Source organism: Aythya fuligula, chromosome 7, assembly GCF_009819795.1.
Source record: "Aythya fuligula isolate bAytFul2 chromosome 7, bAytFul2.pri, whole genome shotgun sequence".
NCBI classification, from domain to species: domain Eukaryota; kingdom Metazoa; phylum Chordata; class Aves; order Anseriformes; family Anatidae; genus Aythya; species Aythya fuligula.
Window position 1 is genome coordinate 15,839,512 of NC_045565.1, and position 25,108 is coordinate 15,864,619.

Sequence of the window (25,108 nt, forward strand, 5' to 3'; positions counted from 1 at the left end):
AATGTTATACAAACTTGAAAGTACAGAATGAGGAACTTTAAGTATTAGGATCTACTGCAGTTAAATACTGCTCAACATAATTCACGTATTTATGCTTTTACTAGTGGAATGCAAATATAAAATATGTATGTTATACAGAATACATTTGGCGAACTTGAAACAGGCACAGATTTCCAGGACATTAAACACAACTTGGTAGATCTCCAAGTATTTAAAAAAAAAGACTATCTACTGATTTCTCCAGAATGATCCACTATGCATAAGTTATTAATGCTTAACGGCTATTCAGACCTTAAAAAATTGAAATACTTTGCACTTGTTTTTGAATATTACCTGGAGGTGCATTTGGATCTCTCAGCCAACCTTTTGCCTGGTTCATCTTTGAATCTATTAAGGCTAAAGCTCTTTTCATGGCTTCAGTGTCCTTTGCAAAAGAGAAACCACCATAATGATTTTCAAAAAATCAAAGCATAAGAAGTCAACACAATCAAAGCAGACAGAAGTTGTATAAAGCACAGCCTACTTACAGAAACACACCCATGTAAGCAGCTCAAAACCCATTTTCAGACTAGCAGTTCATAGTCACTTATTTTCAAGTAAGGCAGACATTTTCGTATCACTCAAATGCAGAAAATACGCATGCAAGTTTAGTGATTTCTCTATTCCTTTATTTTCTTGTGTTTTAATTCCTAAATAAGCTCCATTAAGCACACATCTTAAGAGTTAGTTCCATTTTTTTCCTTAGTGTACATCAGAGCATGAAGATTAGAGTCAACCTTTTAAAAATGGAAATCAGCCAGTGAATTTTGCTACTTTCTGTACAAGAGGCTGCACATCTGCAATTTTCACCTGTTCTGCTGCTTAAAATCCAATAGCTGCTGTCTGCAGAAAAACAGACTGCCAGTTAATTCCTAGAATTCTCAAATATGGATTTTACTGTCTTCGGAGACTTAAACATGTGTTCACATGCGGTTGTTTTAAACTCAGAACTTCTCTACCAGAAGCAAAGAAGCTGCTGCTTTGACTATTATGCAACTATTTTCCAGCACTTCTTTGACTAGAGAAGATAAAACCACTCAGTTCTCATCTCCCTGCATACTCTGTTAATTGTTCATGCATCACCTCTCCACTAGAGGCCAGAAGTTTTCTATCCTATACAAATAGGCAGAGTACCCAGCACCTTAAGTAAGAAGTTGGGAAAAAGCCCAAATAGCTTTTTACCACACATGTAATGGAAATAATTTGAAATGCATCTAGTATCCCATGATTAGTATACAGGTCATGGAAAAAAAGCCTGGCCCTTGTGCTGTTGGACTATCCATGCCCAGCTCCTACAGAGAAGCGCCTGCTCCAAGCATCAAAGATCACTATCTGGTATAACATGGGATACTCTTGACAATACTAAAAAACTGCCGCATTTTTGTGAAGCAGTTCGTTCTACACTCTTAGTCCCAAAGATACATCACTGGGGACATTTTGGCACTTAAGCCTGTTTTATTTAGGCATGTCAATCTGTCAGCTACTTGTAGAGTATTATAATACAACTCAACTAACTTTCTAAAGGTCATTCAACACAGCTGGATATTTTTAAGGGCTCTAGATTCACAGCCCAAGAGACTGCACCAAAAGCAGAATTGTTTTCACCTGGAAGACTGGTTCTCCAACCTAGAAATTGGGTCTCAAATCTTAGGTCAGGACCTATTTAACAACATCCAAAGGATAGGACACGCATCTAGGGTTGGAAGGGGGGACATCTTCTCTATAGCTTGAGATTTGTGCATTTAATATACAAGAGTAAAGTAAATAATCATACAATAATTTAAAAACTGAAATGAATGCAAAAAAAAAAAAAAACCCTTACCAGCTGTGATGGTAGGTGATAGTTTTCTGTTGTTTTATGTATGTACTAGAGTAACTTTCGCTTGGAATGAATGGTTTACTGCAGGCCCGTCTACCCATAAATAATTTGAAACAAAGGATTAACTGAATTTTTAAAAAGGCAACAGATGTTGCTTAGCACACTGATGAGATGCTAGGTGTGGGATGGTTGGGAAAGGACAGCGTTGGGATAATGGGAGGGGCAGGAACTCCTCCCCTCTTTACTAAAGCAGCCTTTTGTGTTGCCTCAGTTGCCTGCAGAGTTGCAGTTACATCAAAATGATAAAGAAGACTAAGAAGTCTCTCAATCTAAATCTCTTAGCAAAGGATGAAATTAAGGGTGTTTCATCTTTTACACATGATTTTGTAACTGCTAGCACTACCTAAGCAATGTGTGTTGAGCTGTATGGCTTGTACACGCATCTGGAGGTGCTTGCTGTGTTCATACATGTGGCTTGCATACATGTCTGGAGGCATTTGGTGTGTTAGCACATGTTCACACGTGTGGCTCTTATACACGTCTGAAGGTGTTAGGCGTGCTCACGCATGCTGCAACATGTGGCTTGTACATGTGTCAGGAGTCTGCATGTACATGTGTTTTTCAAATGAAATTTAGGTCCTACCTGCCCTTCATTTAGAGCTAGAAATAACTGCAAACAACCAAAATCTGCTCGGACCACAACACCCGACACAAAGATCATATGAAGGGAATTTTGAAGAAAATATGCAGAGCCAAGCTTCTGGCAGAACAGATAGCTTATTCACCATCCAGGGTTCAATCCTACATGATACTAGATACTTCTCACCTACCAAAGTTTCAACCCCTTCCACTTCTATGGAAATGGGAGTGTATGAATTGAGGATTACTTCAAGTTTACTATAAAAAGGAAAAGCTAAGAATATATGAGTTCAACTGCTCTGTAAAATGAAAAGAGGAAAAATTGGAACAAAACTATGAATAGAAGTACATGCAGGGCTTTTTATCTTTTAAGGTTTTGTTAGAGATCCGTATTTTCTCACTATTTCAACTCTAAATCAGCATACTATTTTTAAAAAATCCTGTTTATTGCAATGCAGTAACAGTAACATGCACTTCAGAGTCTGTACGAAGCCCAAAATAGTTTATGGCAAAGCCTACAGCTCTAGTTCCATAAATTTGTTCCTTCTCAACTATATCTATGTAGATTTTGTGATACTTTCACATATACACAATTCAAGAAAGAATAATAAAAAAACTTTCCAAATCAACAGAAGGATACACTATACCAGTAAAATTCAAGATTGTGCATCCCCAAATACACCTTACTTTGCTCCATAAAAGCATGGGGAAAAGAGCTTTCCTTTAATCACCAAGCATGAAACACATGCAACAGTAATCTCAAGTAGAAATTAAGAACTTCTCCTCTCCTTCCCAATAAACAAACTGTTCAATACATATATACACAGTAAATACAAGGAAAAGGTCTATAATACATCACCATTAGCAAACTACTTCCTGCTTCTTCATCCCACTAAGCTTTTCAGCTCAAATTCTTTGTCATCATGTTTGGTTAATGCCTAGTGACACTGTTCCAAATTGCCAACATGCCCTAATTCAAATACCAAAATACTATTTAAAAAATTTTCAGCTCAGAAAGCAAAATGATACTTAGATATACTCGTCCGTACAACATACTCATGAATTATGTATAATGACCAACATGTTCTATTTAGAGATACTGCTAATGCACCAACTGTTTTCTTAATAAAATCCTTTATTTAACCTGCCTTGTTAGCAACACAAGTAAGAATTTCCTAAGGCTAGCTTGCCAACTTCTTGCAAGTCTTTTTTTTTTTTTTTTTTTTTTTTTTAAACCATGGAAGTTTCCAAATTTCTTCTGTAAAAGAAAACTGTACTTGTATTTCATACAATGCAGGAATGATTGAATCCAAAAATAAAGCTTAATTAAAAGATATACATACAAAATCAAAGTTTTAAGCCTAGATCTGAAGAATATGAAGAATACGAACCATCTGAACTGAATGAAGGAAAGCTACTACTGAAAAACTAAGGAATAGACAAAATCCCGGATTTAATAAAGCTTTCTGGACATACAGAAAGCTTGATCCTGCATAACTGGACCCTTTATTTATAACTACAGATGCTAGTAACACAGATTAACACAAAAGCATTCCACATGAATGTGCTCTAAAATCCTGGGCTAGCTCTAATCAGATTCAGAAGGACTGTCTCAATGCAGTTCAGCTTGCCATTACCATTCTCTTATGACAGCCAGTTCTACACATTGGGCTAGTAAGGGTCATTTAAAACTTCAATGTGTATTTACATAAGTATGGTGTTACAGCTGGCACACAAATAAAAAGTTGCACAGCACAAGTCTGCACACAGCACAAAATCCCACATACATGCTTGTTTTGTTTTAGTGCAAGGTAGAGGTGTAGGGTGTGGAAGAAAGCTTACCTTCTAAAGGTGAGAAAGGGGTAAGAAACAGGAGAACAAAAACAAAGATGCATAAAGTAGTCATAATAAGGAAGTGATAGTGACAAAATAACTCAAAAGGCAAACTAAGGGCCAAGTGTCAAACAATATAGGCCAAAGTGAATTTAATGCCTAGATTACATCGGTTAGATTTTCTGCAAGAGATTTTATTTGTTAATAAGTCTGGGTTTGTGTCTCAGTATTTTCTTTAAATAAATTTCCAATTACTTGTTGCTTGTAGCATAAAAAAGTTCACTTCAGTGATTTACCTTAAGATACTTAAAAAAAAAAAAAATGGAGTGTCAGTTGTGTAGCTATATTTATCTGTAAGTTCACAGTAACATTTTTATGATGCTGGCCATCAAACAGCTTTACAGCATATTTCAGTATCTGCATTGTGTAACATTTAAGAGCACTGCCTAAACCCTCCAGGTAAGTGGTTAAAGTCACTTACACAGTTTAACACTGAGTTATAAAGAACCAATTCTGCCCATATGCCACCTTCACAGAAAGGCTGCTCAGAATAGCATTGTCCTTTTTCAGACAATACAAACACTTGAAATTTACTTCCACACCCAGACTAAAAATGGGGCAGGGATGGGATGGGGTGTTGGTGTTCAAGGAAGTATCCCCAAAATTGACTAAAGATTCCCTAATTTCACGCCTTTTGCACAAGAAATACGACAACAGTCTAGCTCTTTTAGTATAAAGTAAGGAAAAAAAAAAAAAGAATCACACAATCTCACTAACAGATGCATAGCTACAGGACCAGTTTAAGGCATAGAACAATACCTTTTACACCTAATTTCCATCAGTCAAATATGATGTAAGTTAACTATACGTAGCAAAAAATAAAAATTAGAGGAATACACAGTATTCCAGTATTACATATTACACATCAGAACTAAGGTGTGAACAAATTTAAGTCTTCTGTGCAACCATTCAGCTCCAGTAACCATTGGTACACCTTCAAATAACAGTCCTTTAATCTAGCTTGTTGAAAGAGAAAGCTAGTTTTGAAAAACACATTAAAACAATCATCTGTGGTGATGCTGTTCAACCTTGAAGAGATTACATAATGTGATAACAGTACTACAAAACTGATGGACAAACGCACATTTCAACAGTCTCAGATTCACAAGCAAGTCTACAACACAAAAGTTAGACTTCTATATCCAAACATAAATGTGAAACATACCTTGCTGGCCCAGGCATCTTCATCCCAGGAAGTGAGTTGTAATACACGGATTATTTCATTTATCTCAGCACTCATTTTCTCTACTGTGAAATTGCGATTTTTCAAGGCCTCTTCTATTCCCTGGCTTTTAGAGTTTTTCGTGGTTACAAAAATTTTCATAGCTGTGAAAATACCACAGATTAGAAAAAAACTATATGTAAGATACAATCAATATTCACGGTAATCCTGAATACTGTTTCATTAACACGGAGAGAGTGCATTTTCTTTTTTTTTTTTTTTTTTTTTTATGGAACAGTTTATCTAAACAGATTGTAGTTTTGGTCAACTGTGCTTCTTGGAGCTTTTTGTCTTGCTTGTTGTTTGTTTTGTGTGTTTTTGTTTTGTTGTTTCTTTTTTTCTTTTTTTTTTAAGTCATTAAGTCTACATCTATAACTACAACAGCATTTTTAACATTACTGTAAGGTTTGAGCTCTGAAACCAGTTAATTAGACTGACTTAGCAATACTACTCTTGCACCAACCACATTCATAATTTCCACTTAAGAAGATTGTCAGACATAGAAACACAGGCATTGGCATGTGGTAAGAGTTCAAACCTGCTTAGTAGCACATTCTGCACATAATGCCATCAGTGCCTTGCTGCTGCAGCTGACAGTGTTTGGTCAGTGCAGTGAGATCCAGAAAACACCACTGCAACTTCCTTTTATATTAACTTGAAATTAATTATATATATATTTTTAACATTATTACAACTGTCTCACTTTATACAATTCACAGTTCCTCACACAGACAAGTGTCAAATGCACTCCAGTAATACCATTAGCCACCAGCCTTTGTGATGGCAAAGAAACAGCATTTGAAGCCATTATTTAACAGATGTCCACAATACCTCAGAATAGAGACAGAAAAAAAGCTTGTGCACACGTGCAATACTAACATTACACTCATTATCTTTGCAGAAGGGATGGAGTGGAAGCGATGTGATATATTTAGAACTGTTCTATGATGCAGATCTATTCTGCAGTATAGCCAGGAAAATAAAGGCAAGTTCACATCCCTTGATACCCTGGCAACAGAGTCTGTGCACACTTCCTTACCCAAACAGAACAGTGTTCGCCCAATTTTTAAGTTTACTGCTAAACCATATATTTTATTTGCATTTTTTGTTCCTCTCCATTATCATAATATGCCAAAAACGAGCCAGAGAAATACAACAGAAGGATATTCTGTATACAGTTATTAAGCAAGCAAAAAATCTGAGTAGGATAAAGGGAAATGATTATTCTGTTTTACAAACCACCACGGTGCAAAACTTGATGTGGACCACATTATACCTGGGTACATTTCACTGCTCTTTCCCCCCAGGCTGCCCTAAGAAGCAAATGACTCTTGTGACTGCCTATACATGGCTCGGCACAGTGAGATACTGCCGGGGCCCCCACATAAAAGGAAACGGTGATGCCAGCAGACTGTTATGTCCTTGCAAAAGAACTTGGTGCACCAGAGCCAGTAACACTACAGCAGTCCAAAGTGAAGGTTTCAAAACATCAGTTATCTCTTTTTACAACTGAGCTACTCCATTACACCAAGCCTTTTAACCTGAACTTTTCTTACAAGATTATATTAATGCACAGCCTCTTAGGGATATATGCTAAACAATGATTAAATACTTAAAATCAAGAAAGCAAACTGCCATTCAAAAAATCAAATGTATCGTGTAGTTATTTTGCCATTGGTACAGAAGCGGTGTCATTGCTGATAGTTTTTAGTCAACATGAAACAATGTAATTCCAATTCAGAATAAATACTGATTCAGAGTGACATTAAAAATTACAGCAAAAAAATACCTGAAATAAGTACTGGCAATAGCTCCTTCACAGTATTCATGGAGTTTACCAGCATAACTCTATGTTCCTGATGAGTTAACTCCTGTTGTCTTTCATCAATCATTTTCGCCATCTTTGTCATTCCTAAAGGATTAAAGCAATTAAACAGTCAGAAATGCAGCGTTAAGTTTAATTTGCAACAGTTAGGCTATCTAAACAAGAACAAAGTGTAATGCATAACAGCAAGTACATGTAAAACATTTCTTTATATTATAAGTCATTATTTAAATTGCATTCAAGGTGCTTCTAAGTCATTGATTCAAAACCTAGCCACTATTCAAGGAAGAATTGAAGTCTCAAAACTCCAGATTTAACATACCAGCAGTAAAATATGAAAATAATACCCCGAGTAACCAGTTTCAGACATTAAGTCACCTCATGAACTCTGGAAGCCAATTTGCAGGCTTGGTGGTTTGTGGGTTTGTTTGTTTGTTTGTTTTTTCCTCCTCCTTTTCTGTTAGGATTTGATCAAAGCTTTAAGAGTTAATGGCAGGAAAAGGAAACATCTGTTTTTTTTTGTTTGTTTGTTTTGCCTTCAAAGTTTTTGTCTTTAGGTTCTAGTAGAGCTCAAGAATTGCATTCATTTGTACTTCAGTTCTGCTGGAAATATTTCAGTGCTCTAGAACTGTGCAAAGAACTCAATTTATTCTAGCACAAATCTAAGAGCTAAGACTTGCAAGGTTTACCACACAGCACATGTGGAAACTTCAGAGAGAACTCCATAAAAATTTAAACTGCTTTAAATTGGTGCTGTCATGGTCCCACCCTCTCCCCCTTAACAGGGCACAAAGTTGGCAGAAATTTACATAGTGTGTGGCTCAAATAATCTGCTAGTTAGCATCTTAAGCAACTTTATATAACAACAGTTACATGAGCTTTAATGCCAATGCTAAATAGTAACAGAATCCCCACACTGCCAGCACAGAGTGGATAAATTGTGCAGAATCATATTTTTGTTCAAATGACAGAAGACACCTAACGACTCCACTCTACTTCCATCACAAAACCTGTAAGCACTTGGTTGATGTAGTGGGAAGATACCGTTGCTCGTGGCAGGAGGTATTGGAGTGGATGCTTTTGCTGGTTCCTTTCCAATCTAAACCATTCTATGATTCTATAATCCCATTATTTATACAATTCTCATATTGACAGTAAGGTCAGATGCCCAGTGATATAACTGAAGGCAACAAGGACTACTGGCATAAAACGTTTTGTGGACATGGGCTGTAAGCATTAAGCAGCACATATTTAGAGCATGCCAGAAGCACAAGATTAACTGTGTATCTGTTTAACAGTATGAATTTAGACAAGATTAATTCTAAGAAATTAGACAGTTGTCTAACACCTATTACCTCCATCATACAACCAAAACAGCAAGTTATGTCTGAAGTTAGTGAGAAATCCCAAAGGCTTCTGACTAAGCCAAATAAAATGTATCAAAGTTTAGGGAAACCTCCATTTTAATGACATGGAAGATAACGACCACATAAATTATAAGTGTAAAATAACTAATTTCACAGAAAGAAAATTATCTGTTTTGCTTGATCTTTGCTTGTTCATAAGGAGGCAAAAATCTATTTAGTTGAAGGTAATTTCTCTTGGGACATTACAGAAGTTTAAAGAACGCTATACCTTCATATGAAAATTAAAGTTTTTCAGACCTAGAAACAGGGAAAAGTATATCCTTACATTCAATAAAAACAGCATAATTTTCAAGTAGACCAAGGATGACAAATGTACTCTGACATTAGAGCTACTAGTCTGTTAGCATCCAATTTCATTTATGAGCTAGTTATCCTTACACTACATACATATTCTTATTTATATGTATATATAGCTTATTTATAAGCATTCTTCAGTTCAGTGTAACTTCACCGCAACATCTTCCTATATTTCTAGCACATCTCCTTTTGGTAGAATGCTTTTGTTAAACTACTTTATGCTTGCTGGAATCAAATCATTTGGAATAGTGGATGACAGAGACTGATGGTAGGTTTCCTCCATAGCAACCCAGTGCTTCACTTACCAATCATTTTTTTCCACCAGTAAAAGAGTGCGAGTTAGCACAGGGAAATAAGAAGCAGTGAAAGAGCATCAAATAATGAAGGAAAAGAATTATGTTAACAGCTGGACTTTTGCATTACACTGCAAGACAGCTATTTCTGCTGCCTCATTAAGATGTTAATCTATGACATGGTGCTTCTACTACTCCAAGTAATTCCTATTAGCCCTAACCATCTCAGTTAGTACAGACATTTTAACATTTTAACTGACTTCATAGCTGTGAGTGCTTAATTACACAAGTTTCTTTTTTTTTTTTTTTTTTTTTTAATTCTGACTAATGCATGCTTACTTCCCTCACATGACAGTGTAGGAAATTAGAGTACATATCACCTGTATAGCGTGTGTCATTTACCAGCATCCTGACTATTCTTTATTTTTAAGAGAGAAAGTCAATCACAGAAGAGTAATCAGTCACGCTCTAGTTTAAACAGACACTTTCAAAGCAAATGCTTTATTATTATCCAAATGCTCAAAGCTTGGTTAAGGTGAATAAGGTGTGTGGGGGAGAAAAGATAGTGGAAAAGACTACGCTTCGAATGTTTATGATAGACTGCAGCAAATCAAACCTGGCCCTAGATTCTTTGTGTATGTCACCAAATCCTCCATAGTCTCTACTACTTCCGCCACAGTCAGATATTCCAATATTCCTTTGCAGACACGGATGATTTTACGGACCTAAAAAAGGAATATTCCATCATTTATTAGATGAAGCTAGGTTACACTTGAATTAGAAATGCAAGCTTATCATTAGAACAGAATAGGTATAGCATTTGTGATCACCTGTACATCATGTTAGCAAAGGTCTGGGATACAGAGAAAGCAGACTCCAAATGCTCATAGGAAATATCATTCACCATACAGCTTTATATATGGATAAAGAATTATGAAGCACTCCAGTGAGAGAAGGTAGATACAACATCTTAAACCTTCCAGAAAAATCTGTCTATGAAGACTGTACTTTATTTACCTCTGGACTTCTGCCTCAGCAATTGATTACTTATTTTTTTTAGTTCACATTTAATTGCACAGAGTTCTCCTAAGTTGTTTAACTTAATTGTCTTACCTCTTGAACCACATTATTTCTGACAACACCATGTACACTTCTCATTGAAGAATGACTTAATTAACATTTAACTCAGATCAACCACATGCAGGGTTCAGTCCTTAGAACAGATCATAATTTCCTCTAAAATTCATTTTAATTTTGTCTCCATGTTAGTTTATCTTGAAGCACAGTAGGACACAGTCATGACAGGTTTTGTATTAGAGCGAAATTGATCATTACAGATTTAGTCTTTTTTAAAAAACACACGTAAGAGACAAGAGTTCAATGAAGCATTAACTCCAAAGAAATCAACCTTTTTCCTAAACACTGGAAAAAGGGAAATTAAAAGCTATTAACTTCCTTACAATTATGCCCTATAAAACTTTGTAGCATTTATTAAAAACACTTAAATTGTGTAATCACTAGTGCTACTGAGGAGTCCCATAGCACTCTCCCCATTTCAGAGGAATATGCTAACAGTATCATGAGCTGATTAAACGTGACATAGGGATGCCACATTAGACCGCTCACAACAGCAGTAAGAGTAACACAATTTCTTACATTAACAGATAGCTTCACAGGTAAAATTTACAATTAACAAAGAGTATTTCTAACAGCATTAGCTTCAGTTCCTCATAACAGCATAATATTTGCTATTTAGAAAGGAATGACTCTATATTCCCAGTGAGAGCATCACAAGATTAAATAAGATTCATAACACAAATAAAAACTTTCAAGTATAAGATACTCAATATCCATCCACCCCCTTCCTTTTCAAGATTTCTTGCATCTCTTTCTTTCTCCCATCCGAGGCACTACAAACAGCACCTCTGAGCCACTTTTTGGCTTGCAGTAAAGCCAAAATGAAGCAACTGTTAAATCTATCAGAACATGTCCTCTGGCTAACCAGTCAGCTGAAATTTGCATGATCTCCTCCACCCCAAGGCCAATTAAGTTGCCACAGCTCATGGGGTCAAAGAAAGACATGTTAGGGTGTAACACACTGAAAACAGTGAAGGGACACAGAGAATTTAAGCATCAGGTATAGTTAATGGAATACAGAAAAATGTCGGGAAAATACAAGACAGGGTAGATAAAATCAGGCCTTTCTGAAGAATAATTATAAGCAACACAAGCATTATGTCATGCAAAGATGCTCTTCACAAAACAGAGCGTGAAGACTAAGCTTCTTCTGACAGAAAGGAATGTAGAGTATGCTTCCAATCAAGCTAAGACAATCAAAATCACATTCAACTGCAATAGCCTACATTAGATGAACACTCGGTTAGGTAGATATTTGAATTAATAATACCACTGTGCAGATACCTATGTCACTGATATTGGGATTCCTACCTCTGCTTCATCAAATGTCAGAAGCAAGTCTGATGTTCCAGAAAGGATACCTCTTGATCCATCAATCAGATAGTCACGAGCTGGTACCGAATAAGGATCTGCTTGCAGCATCTGGGCTGCCCGGACAAGTTTGGTGCAGGCATTCTCCACTCTGTGGGAAGTCGTCAAAAGAAAGTTGTTGATCACTTTGTAAAAGCAACAGATATGGAAAAAGGCTGGAGGATTTGTTTTTAACCTTACTACTTGAAACACTACAAGAAAATTGATCGTTATACATCTTTATAATTTAAAAAGTGAGATTAGTTTAACAAGACTAATTTTTATTTTTTTTGAAGTATGCCAATCTTCCAGTGTAGTGAACGAAATATTGTATGTACAGCAGTCAATGCAGGGAGTCATTAAGGAGAGGTCCCAGCCATCATCATGGCAGAACACCTTTCATTCTGAATGACGGGACAGAAAACAAAACAGCTGTTCTTTTATTTGCACTGACATTCAAGAAGGAATTGCTAAATATTAAATGATAGCTACCTATTAAGACTAAACAAAGAAACAAAAGAAACATAATGAGAAAACTAAGACTCACTGCCCTGCTCCTTGAAGCTACAGACTAGCTCTTCCAAGTCTGTTAACGCTCATATGAGAGAAACAGCTTTTAAAATGGCCATAAGATTCAGTGGTATGGTATAAATGTCAAATGCAACTTGTGATTCCACACGTAAGAACAGAAAGTAGGTTTTACAAAATACTGTCATATATAATTACAGTAACACAAAATACTACGATAAGCAAATAAGCTCTAAAAACAGGTTATTTCTGTCAAGCCACTAACATGACAATTTAAAACTGATCAAAACCTAAAACATTCAAGACTTTGGGTTTTGTTTGCTTGTTTTAATTACTTCACAACAGCTTAAAGGAATACAAAACTTGGACTCTGACTCGTTACTGACTACGCTGACTATGACTTTCCTCCTTTCTCTCCCTTTTCTTTAAGAAGAATCTACATACAGACTCTATGCTTGAATGCCATGTGCCCACTCAAACTGCACCAAGTTCCAACAAACACGAAACTCTTTCAGTACAGCAATATTATTTCTCAATGTTTTTCATGCTTCTCAGAGTCCATTTTCTGCTGACCGCTTGAACACAGTCTTCTCTCATACTTTCAATGTTATTGGAAAGTTAGTTATTTCGTTTTCTCTCCTATGCTCCTTGCTACACAAATGGCAAAATTTAATGGTCACTATTAACATTGGCTACACTAGAAGTAAGATTTATTACAGGAAAACACACATTTTTTCATAAAGTAGTTTTCATCTAACGGCTCCCTGGAGCAGATCGAATTGGGTCAGCTGCCCTTATCATGACCTGCTCTTCATTGAGACATCTGCTCAGCACATCAGGTGGTGGGAGCTCACGACTCAGCAGGAAAACACAGGAGGACTTGAAGGTGGGAATGGTCTGCTCATTGCTATGCCATGTACTCAGCTCTATTATCAAAGTCAACTGACTGCACTAAATTAGATTTCCCAACTTACTTCTCAAATTTATTCTTTTCAACTCTGCCAAGAAAGGGATTAAACAAATCACCTATTCAGCCAGCTCTGAGACATGCTCAGAAATACTTCATTTCCTACAGTTCAATTTCATGGTTATCTTTTTAATGCCAATTATCATCCCAAGGCTAGCTTTTTCATTTGTGGAAAAAAAAAAAAAAAAAAAAAACACTAATATGAGTGCGCATTACCTCCAGAAGTCACCACAATTTAGCACAAAAATAAAGTTACTAAAGATTCAAAGATTTCTCCTGCAGTTTTTTCAGAGCTGGACTTTCAAAAGGTAATCCTGCATTTTACTTGTACAATGCCCATTTTGTACAAATTTCCCACTGCCTTAAAAGACCTCAGGAGTGTGCACCATGTAAAAAAAAAAAAAAAGCAGAGAGATGTTAAAAAAAAAAAAAAAAAAAAAAAAAAAACAGATGCCCTCCGATCCTTGCAAGGCATACATGCCAGGAAACAAAAGACTGGCAAGGGGAGTAGGGTGTAAATCAGTTACTTGGATTTTTGCCCCCCAATAAACCACACTTCAAAGAGTTGCTTGTTCTCTCACAGAAATCAAACACATACAAAAGCTCTCAATTTCTTTCATTGCTTCATTTCAACTTCAAGTTCATTGCTATGGTAAGTTTTCAGCCTAAAACTTCATTAAAGCACAGCTGAGTCACAACATCTTTGATACTTTATGCTCTTAATTTGTATAATTTGCATTTTTTTGTAGAATCCACACCTACATAATTACACAATAGGACTAAAGAAAACTTCAGATAGGTATGCATTTTATATATGCACTTTAAGACAAAAATATGTTAAGTTCAAACAAATGGATAAAATAAGCCATAGAAATAAAGAAAGTAATGTTAATGACAGTTTCTGTGAGTTACCACCACCATCACCTATTCTTTGTCACATTCAGAACCAAAAAGCATATATTATACCTAGTTTGCAAAGGGAAGCAGGTAGGCGCAATAAACATCAGAGCTGAAGGTCTTCCAACACCAAAAGATCCTAAAATACCAGTTCACAGAAGAGCCTGCACAGGCTGTAATATAATGTACATTACACACTAATACATCATAAATAATTCATTTTAATATACAGGGTGTCAGCTTATAAAAATCACATTTTAAATGCCCAAAAAACAGCTAAATAACTGCTAGATATGTAAACCAAATTGTACTGAACATTAGATAACACCTCGTTTATAGCTGAAGGTCAGTAAGCAAGATGTATTTTGATACTAATTTTTGTAGACATACACAGATCACAACAGAACTGTAATGGAATTGGGTTTGTATAGATCAGAATGTTTATGTACTTTCAAAAAACATTAAAACTGCTAAAATTCAGACAGTGCGTGTGGAAAAACATCTCTCATTTTACTTTGTGGTCTATTTCATTTTGAGTAGTATTTTGTATTGGACTTAATAACATTTCAGAATGACAGTGTGGTTATTCCGTTTGATTCACTGACAAGCTGTTTCAAAGTTTGGCAATTCTAGCATAGCACCATTTAAAAAAAAAAAAAAACAAAACATTATGAAGTACTGTTCAGAATGTTTTTTGTTGTTGTCATTAAAAATAAATAACAGTTTAAAGACTAATAGCAGTCAAAATGACCAAGTCTTTTTCGTTTTGACACTTTGAACACTAAAGCAAGACGCTTCAGAGAATCAAATATTTTACATTTCACATTGCTCATGTGAACTACTAGCCACAGTAAGCGGTGACATCTCTTCACTGGCAAGTAAGTCAACGTGTTTACTGTACTGTATGAAAGAACAAGCCTGTAAGAAGACAGAGACAGCTGAATAGTTAGAGTAATGCGAGACCATGATACGATCTACCTTCCAGTAACTTAATCACGCTTACCTTAAGATAAGTCATCCCTATAATCTCACTGTGTTCACTTCACTAGCTTAACGCTGAGAAAATCAGACTTTGGCACAGGGATACCTGCAGCCTAACTTGCATTGTAGATGTAAACAAAAGCAAAGGCAGGGGAATTGTGCCAGGTAGCGTTACATATAATTTAGTTACTTTTAAATCAGCTAGCTCTTTTTAAATATTCAGTTCAGAGATGCATGTGAAAGAACTCAGTTTTTCTAAAACCATTTCTCCATTAAGACTAGGAAAACACACTATTCACTTATGTTGTTTCATTTTATGCTCCTAATTACAGAGGATTTAGCATTAACACATAGGTCAGATAGGTAATGACAAATCCATTTTCTTTCTTCTCAGTTTGACAGCCAAAACCATCTAATCCCTGTATTACAAATTAAAAATACAGCTTCATTAAAAAAAAATAAAATACTTGTTTTAGAGGAGTGATTACTATATAAATATGTTAACACCAGCCAAATTCTGTGTGGAGAAGACAGACACGGGTCACGCTATTCCCAACAATGCTATTTTTCAGTAGTCTGTCAGCTTCATTGCTGTTATCTTCTTCAAAAAGCGTGAGGAAGAATTTAGGTTATGCTGAACTTTTTTTTTTTTTTTTTTTCCCCTAGGGATGAAACAAAGATGCCTGCTCAAAATGCCTAAATAAGGCTTGTTTCAATTTCTTATGACTCCAGTTGTAGTGGCTAAACTCACTAGAGTTTAGGTTACTTACTGTTCAGAAATATTTTGTTTGCTTTTTAATTTGTGTAAACTTCAGCTGGTTAATATAGCTGACCAGCAATGCAGCTCTAGCTTGGCCACAAAAATGCCAGCACAGAACAGCATTACTGCCAATTTATTAAATGAGTTTGCATATGCGAGTTAAACGCAGACAAGTTTTTATTCTGAGTGCAAACAGATCGGGTGTTACACTATTCTTTGTCTAGAGATTGCAGCTTATCCTTCTTTACAAGTATAACAAATAATATGAACACACTGCAAAACATCTGATATAATTTATATGAATTGCTTATACTACCTCAGGATTAAAACAATTAAAATAAAGAACATGGCATTTTTTAACTCTAGGTCAGTAGTTCCAACGTGGTTTGTGTCAGCAGCAAGCAAAGGGATGCATCATAGCTTCTCAGCAGCCAACAAATAGTTCTGCTGCACACACTCCTACTGGAAAACCTGACACATTACCATCATATATATTATACTTATTATGAACCCTCAACGTCAGTCTTAAGAGAGCCAAAAACCCAATCTTTAATCTTTAATCTAAACCAATCTTCTCCCTCATCCTCCAAGAGTCGTCACCTCAAGTCTGGTGGTCATTTTGAGCATGGAAAATATGCACAGGGAATGCATTGCTAGTGCATGCACAGTTTTTATTATCCTATCAGACGTGTGTCAGTACAAGTTTTGTAGAAATCCCTTAGAGAGGACTGCCAGTTCCTGAACCAGCACTTAAGAAACAAGCACACCTCCCCTCAAAAGAAAAACAATCCTCATGTTTCACCTCCTGAATCCAAGTCCTGCCCTTAAACACAGAAACAGGTAGGGCTCACTTGGCAGCTCATTCATGACTGTCACTTGTTCCTACAACACACAAGTCAGTGATGATATACTCCACAGTGTTAACAAGAAACCATTATAAACCATTATAAACAAGTACTAGTTCACTCTATTATAAATTCCAGGTTAACAAAAACCAACAAATGCAACAGGTTATCATTCATGAATGCCATTGGTCATTCAAAATTCATGTTACTGAATCTTAAGTACCACATGAAGTATATTTCATTACTGGGACGTGGTTTTGCTTTCCATTTTTACAGTATTGCAATCCAAGCAGTCATGCATTGCTGCACAAGGTCCTTGCTTTCCGCATAAAGTGGTACCATTTAGCAGTGCTTATATCACATTTCTATAGTAACTTAACTATGTAAGTCTCCAGAATCTGCTAAATGTTGATCAAAGCCTGGTTGCTGTAAGCGATTAACAAGTCTCTTCCTTAATCCCTTACTCGCTTTAGTGAACTATAATGAAGTAAAACTGTACACATCCTAGAAAATGAGTACAGCATTACACACTTACATACAACTCACTAAGAAGAAAGAAAATGGTTTTAGTCTCATTTTAATACACATATACACACACCCTCCAATAAATAAATATTCAGAAAAAAACAAATCCTACCAAACAAAATAGCCAAACAAGATCACACACCAGAAACACAGCATAATAAACACTGTAGCGGACTGTACCAAAGGCCCATTTAGCAAAGTATCCCGTCTGCAAAAGCAGCTACAAATACAAGCCTTCTGTGGCTTAAGAACAGAGTAAGCATTTATCATACTTCCTTTGGGCACTCTCCCATTCTCCAACAATTTTCAGTTCTTAGGATTTCCTGTAGTTTGCCTATTTGGTATTCCACAATGAATTCATCTGAATACTTGCCTGTTATCCTCCAAACTTACATAAAGGAACTGTAATAGTACCTGACTCACATAAATAACCTCCCCCTGCTGTTGGTTTATGAACTATCTTAACACAATGCCCTCATCAAGTTCTTGCACTGGAAGAAAAGTAGAAACTTCACCTTCTCCATATTCAAGGTGTGAGATAGTAGCATATAGTGACATTTTAGCCTCTCATCCTTCACTGATAAACCTAACCGTTGGTTTACTTTGCGACCACTACTGAGCATATTAAGGGTGCTTTCACCAGCATATCTCAGAACCAGAACCTTGCTGTCATCATCAGTGACAGTCAGTTCAAAGCCAATCATCCTGTCAGAAGCAAGAGCTGCTGCTCTCCCACACACAGGTACCACTTCAGATATTTCAAAATTATTTCATCCACACTTAAATAACTTACTTTAATACGTTCCTGCTGTAATTTCTAAGTAACCTGTTAACTATTCTGCATAAGATTTTGGGTAAATCATCAAGTAGTTTCATCTCACTGTTCATTCTAGTTTCCAGGGCATTAGTGAACACTGTTAAAGGCACCAATACCAGCCCAGATCTTTAAAGCCCAACTAATTACATCCACTATTGCTAGGGTTAACCATGTAATTCTTCCTTTCATTTTCAATCTTCTCTTTTCCATTAAAGATCTTTTCTTATTACTGTGCCTACTTCACTTTCTTTAAAAGCCTTCAGACCGCTCCAAAAACTGCAGAAACCAATGTGTACTATACAACTTTGATTAGCCTTTTCCTGTTTGTAGTATTTCTAGACACCATGTATCTAAGACACCAAGAGGTGTCTTAGAACACAGAATTTCCCTCACCAGAAACACTTCAATCACCCAAAGCAAATACGTACATCTATTTAGGACCTGCTAGTTCTCCTTCTTTGCACAGAAGTCCTTGTCATTTGCTCCATAGGCATGTGAAACCTATAGATTTCCTGCTCCCCAAATTCCCCTCAGCGGAAGCTTCTCAGGCAGTAGCAATGCCTTGATGGACATTCTGGATAGTCTCCAGTGAGTGATGGTAGCTCACTAATAACTTAGCTCATAAAATATCCTGAGTTGGAAGGGACCCACAAGAATCATTAAGACCAACTCTTGGCTCCACACACCACCACCCAAAAATCAGACCACGTATCTGAGAGTGACGTCTAAATGCTTCTTAAACTCCAGCAGGTGCGATGCCATGACCACTGCCCTGGGGAGCCTGTCCCAGTGCCCGACCACCCTCTGGGAGCAGAACCTTTCCCCAACACCCAGCCTGACCCTCCCCTGTCCCAGCTCCATGCTGTCCCCTCAGGTCCTGTCACTGTCCCCAGAGAGCAGAGCTCAGCGCCTGCCCCTCCACTCCCCTCGTGAGGGAGCTGCAGGCCGCCATGAGGCCTCCCCTCAGCCTGCTGAACAAACCAAGGGACCTCAGCTGCTCCATATACATGGCTTTCTAGACCCTTTTCCATCTTTGTAGCTCTTCTCCAGACACGAATTGTTTTGTCTGCCACAACATAAGAACATCAGAATGCACACAGTGCTTGAGGTGAGGCTGAACCTCAGCAGTGCTGTGCCTGATGCACCCAGTACAAGGTTGGCCCTTTTGGCTGCCAGGGCACGCTGCCAATGGTGTTCAACTTGTTGTCATCCATAAGCCCCAGATCCCTTTCTGTGGGGGCTATTCAGCCTCCCATCCCTCCATCTAAACCTGTAGCCAGAGCTGCCCCATCCCAGTTGGGGAATCCAGCACTTGCTCTTCTTGAGCAAGTAGGTTGATAACTTCCCCATCCTCTCATCTGTCATAAGATCTCTAATTTATTTCACTTTTAAACTTGAACTATTTCAGTCTTCAACTTTTATAATTCATTATAGTATCTGGTCCTAGCCCTTCTTTAATTACTCATTGTGTCAACCTACAATGGAACATTTTTTTCATTGCTGTAGTGGAAGTTCCCTTCTAACTTCATCTTTGTTCTCCATTTTATTGTTTTTCCAATTGTCTGTTTTCTTTTTTTGAGTATCTGCTTATTTTGTTTTGGGTAATACAGTAAAATACAAATTCCTTCTGTACATATTAGAAAACATCAATGGACAGGTCACTGCCTTGAGTGTATAGAGCAAGGTCACTCCAGAGTGAAAGTCTGCCAGTTGGCAGTCCGAAGCTTGGCAATTCCACAAGAAGATGTGATCTACTATGTTTAAGATTTAAGACAACAGAACAAGAGTATCATTCATCCTTGACAGAGCCATGAAATTAAGAACGTCAGTCACTACTCTTCAAATGCCTCAGATTTTCACATGTATATGTGTTTGTGTTCCAAATTTTCCACAGTAATACCCCACATCAGCTGGCTCTACTGCCACCTTCACACTTCTCCATCAAGTTAACACAAGATTTGAGAACACATATCTCTGATACCATTAGGCAAAACAATGGCATATAGGTAGAGTGGTAGTGTGAGTCTGAAAAAAAAAAAAAAAAGTTTATTTTTAAAGGAAAACATACCACAGATATACAGAAATATAACAGGAAAAGTCCCTGTTGGCAGAAAGGTCATTTCTAAATGAAGGTCAAACTCAAGTTTCCAAAGAATTATTCAAATGAGAGCATTTTCTAGTATGTACAGCAAAAGTGTTTAACAATGACCCATCATTGGAACATGTTTTCAGTACCAACAGTAGAACATTTACAATAAAATGAGTTTACTTGATGAATGCTGGTGGCATATCCCTTTTCAAGATCTGGTCTTCTGTTGTCTGAACTGTCTCTTTTCCAACCTGCAGGAGAAAGAAATCATATGTAAGATTCGGAACATCAGTGCAAAGCCTGTAGGAATACAAATAGCAACAACAACTAAAGAAGGATTTGTGCTAGTGACACTTCCTTTCACTAAGTTAGTTGCTGCTGTATCTAGTTATGAGACCTTTATACCAAGTTGGCCTTATGTTTTAGAAATCATTCCTTGTCACTCACCAGCATCCCCAGTAAATTAACTGTCAGGGCACTCATCTCCAACAATGCTCCACAGAAACAATATTATTTGTTCACCACATTCGTGTTAAAATATAAATCGCAATCAACTCTGCAGGCTTCCCTCCCTCCTGACCCAAGTGTCAGAAATCAAGTTCAAAGCTGGAAAAGATTGCCTTCATTTTGCTATTGAACTTGTCCACTCTATTAGAAAAATGTAGTTAATTACTGAGAACACACTCCACATCTCACATCATCCTTAGGCAGAAATAATTACAAAGAAGCTAATAAAGGGAGAGATAGAATAAGATCTGGGTTTTTCTACATACTAGCTCATGGTATACAATAGAAGCCTTTATAATTGGTAGCTGGCTCCCTGGACTCTGAGATCACCAACTTGACAAAATATTTCCAGCTCCTTTGTTCACTGTATTTTCCAGCTGAATAAGCCATTCATAAAGGCATCACAAAGCAGAAGGTCTTTAACCCAGACACTAGTGTGTGTCAAGAGCTGCCAGGCCTGCTCAAGCTAGACAAGATAGCACTGAAAAATCCTCAATCAGCTGGTGTTTAAAGGTTTGTTGTTTTTTTGACAGTTTCTAGTGTGCCAGCATGCTCAGCAGTTGGCAATTCCAGTGTTATACAGCCTTCTAGAAGCACCACTTGGCTGCACATTTACTCCATTTGCCAGGATTGCTGAATTGCTCTCTACCTACTTGTGTAGTTTTCAGAGGGGCTTTACAGACGTACCCTAACCCTAATACTCTATTTGGTTCAAATAGTAGAGTCAGCCTGGCCTACATTTAATATTTCTTAATTTAACTAGTATTACATTTGCAATTAGTCATGTAGATATTTTTAAGTGACAGAGAAAAGAACAGAAGACATTAAAGGTTTTCAAATTTATACTAGGCTTCTGTCTCTATGCTGACTGTAGCTCACTAACAGCTGTACACCCCACTAGTACACAGTGCTGCGGTACTGCCATGACTCCAACTTGATGACAGTGCCTCAGGAGCACCCTTATGTCTCATTCTCCATTTCTTGGGGCAGGGTTACGTGACCCCCCCCCCCCCCCAGACAGTACACCATTGTTCTATTTATTTCCATTGCACTTCATTTTTATTTTTTTAATATTCATTTGTGCGTGCATGATAGAAGAAACACCAAAAAGGAGTTATTTGAATAAACCCTGGATTACAATGATAGATTGTGCAGACAGGGAAGGCTGTCATGAGGTGAAGAAGAGTAATACTTCATTTCCAAGATCTAGTGGGGGTAAGCCCATCGCCTTCAGAATTTGTCTTGCAGATGCACCAACCTGCACGTAGTTCAAAATTTTTATTTTTTATTTCCATACCAAGTATTTGAGGATATACTTTTTAAGGTATGAAATTCAGTTTGCAAGCAAGTAATGTAGATTTCACAGCTCTAATAACCAGTATTCAGCTTGCTATCTTTGATTGAACAGTCAGTCACAAACAACTAAGAAACAATTTCTATTTACATCACAATATGCTTTATTTAAATTAATACAGGTTTATTAGCCCAGTCTGAAAAGTCTCTTCTTTAAGAGAATATACTTAAGCTCAATATAGTTATAGACAATATAGACAAACACTTGATATATTTATATGTAAACACACAGGTATTCTTTGTTATGCCTAGCTAGAATCTTTAGTCTTCACATGAAAGTAACATAGAAGACCAGTCAGTTTCCATTTTGATTTTCTGTGGGGAGCTTTAACCTCAGAACTTTTGGAACAGAAACTGTCTTTGTCCTAGACTCCCAGAAGAGCCTATTTCTCTTCCAGTTCATCACAAAGCAGAAACTCACTCCTCCTGTATTCTTAGCACTATATAGCACACAGACAAGACGTGAGATTTTGGGCAGTTCCTACAAGGTCTCAATTTAAAAGGTCAATATTCCTAGAAAATACCATGGAAAGTAATTTCTGAAGTACCAACACTGCTCATACTCAATCTGTTTCAACATAAAACCCTGTGGTTCAATTGAAAGCATTCCATATTTATGTAGCTATTAACCTTTCCAGAAGCTCTTTGGATTTGTAACCAAGGTATGGAGACAGCATAACACAGCATACCGCATAGGATTTAACAGGCAAGTTCTCAAAACCTGAAGCCACATTCAAAGCTTAAAATACACAATCCCAGAAAGTTTTGTGTTTTCCTTTTCAGCTATGTGGCTAGGAGGATTTTTTACTTCTTGTTTCAATGAGATCCAGTTTCTTCAGACTGAACTTTATATGAACTGCATAGATTTCAGATGCACCAGTGTAACAGGATAGAGATTCACCACTCAGCTCCACCTTCTCCAAAGTCTAATGACAAAGGAATTAAAAGGGCAGGGGTTCTTCTTAAGATGTAATATCTATGCATTCCCTGTTTCAGACAGGAAGGTTTGTACAGCTTCATGCTAATAAAGAACAGTTACCTTGAGAACCTTATCCTGTTGAATAGGAATAGAAAAAGTGTGGGGGAAAAACAGGATTCAAACTCATGTTTCCGATATTCTTACTACCTAAAATAATCCTCCCTTAGCTGAGAGGCAGCACTCTCAACAGAACTTAAATTACCAGTTCTAAATAATGAATTGCTTATTACCCACTGCATCAAAACAACTTTGCAGTGGTTAACACAGTAACCAGACCTACACTTCTTCAATGTTTTTATCTGCACAGAGCAAGGGAAGTTCTCAAGAAGAAGTTATGAAGATAGTTTCACCGTTACAATTTCAACGCATCCATATTCATGTCAATACTCTGTGTGAAGTAGGGACTTCATAAGAGGAGCTTCATTTAAACTGAAATAAAGAATGAGCTACTTCCCTGCTACTTAACTACAGGTAACCTGAGACTGTCAAGCTCACAAGCCTAGAAATTTAATGAAAATCAGACACACGTGGCCACTGGAAGGCTTCTAGGGGCACAGCTAGACTAGAGGCACCGCTAGAAGGACCAGGAGGACATGAAGATGTCCTGCTGCTTTGGGATTTTAATTTTATTCATATATCTTATGCTTATCTATCATTGATTTGTAGTAGAATTTGTAGATCAGTATGCTTCCAGTTTCCTGCTCTGGAGTACTTTCTCCATGGAAAAGCAAGTAAAAAACTCTCTCTTGGGCCATGTTTTACAGCTTTTTGTCATGTTTGCTTCTGCTATAAGGAACACAGGACAGGAAGATCCCAAAAGGTCCCTTTCCAATCTTCTTAGCATGTTGCATATAGCTAAGAACAGTTTTTCAGTAAGAAGGGGAAATAGTTTCAGCTTCTGTAATTCTTCAAGAGTTGGTTTGAACCACAACACAAGACACGACAAACATCCAGTAGTGCCTAGTTCTAGTTGTAGGAAGAATTTGAAGGACAAATGGCTTGTATGATATGAAAACCATGTTTATCATTAGAGTCCAAGGTTTGTTTGTCAGTCTTTGTGGGTTGGGGGAAACACAAAAGCAAAGATTCTCCTCAATGCCTACATTGACATTACCAAAAATTTGCCAAATGTTTGAAGTGAAACTCTTCTTACAGCTTTTATGTTAAACGCAGTTAAAAAGGATTAGGACATGTTAATTTCCATAATGTTACAGAAGCTCATTCAAAACCTCTGTCATTTTATCAAGGAGCCCAAGAATATTCCTGTGTCAACATGCAGTGAACACACACAGCCCTGGCTGTAACAGTAGCAGAGCCCCAAGTTTCTCTTGAGGACTAAGCTGCAGTAATAGTTTCGCTTGACAAATTCTGAGTGCTAATCAAATCATCTGGTCTGTATGCTGTAAAAGCAACTTCATCACAAGCCATCTCATTAAAATCCAGTTGCTGGTTTGTGCATTCTTCCATGTTCAGCAAGCCTCTAGGAAGCATAGTGTCAATGGGAGCATTTAATCTCACATCAGATATTTGTTGCAAACCAGCACAGTTCCATGAAGTTCTCCACAACTTGTCAATTTCTTTAGATGTCTGTCCTGAAACAATGAACTCAGGTATTTGCTTCAACTCCACAAGGAAAACAGTTTCTACATTGCATATCTACTTCTGGAATTCTGCTAAAATGATCTATTATATCTTAAATAATTTCAAAGCAAAGTTGGCCAGTCCTTTTATCTCATCATACTTCTGTGAAGTAAAAACTGGCCTTGATTTCCAGACTATGAACAATCCATAAGGCAGGGAAGTGACACCACATTCATGCCTACTTGCTAGCACAGATTTTTGTTTTAGTCCAGAACAAAAACAACAACATGAACAGAGATAAATAAATTTCCCTGTGAAAGCACTCTGAATACAGCTTA

At 37.1% G+C, this 25,108-nt stretch overlaps 1 protein-coding gene across 2 annotated transcripts in view; it reads right to left on the reverse strand.

The window, feature by feature from the left end:
• VCL (vinculin) overlaps window positions 1-25,108 on the reverse strand; it is a 60,689-nt gene that overhangs the window by 18,968 nt on the left and 16,613 nt on the right. For both annotated transcript variants that reach the window (XM_032190722.1, XM_032190721.1), the window contains exons 2-7: window positions 20,531-20,601; window positions 11,903-12,053; window positions 10,071-10,179; window positions 7,402-7,524; window positions 5,556-5,716; window positions 334-424 (exon numbers count right to left, since the gene is read on the reverse strand). In XM_032190722.1, coding sequence (XP_032046613.1) covers window positions 334-424; window positions 5,556-5,716; window positions 7,402-7,524; window positions 10,071-10,179; window positions 11,903-12,053; window positions 20,531-20,601 — 706 coding nt within the window. The remainder of the gene's footprint in view (window positions 1-333; window positions 425-5,555; window positions 5,717-7,401; window positions 7,525-10,070; window positions 10,180-11,902; window positions 12,054-20,530; window positions 20,602-25,108) is intronic.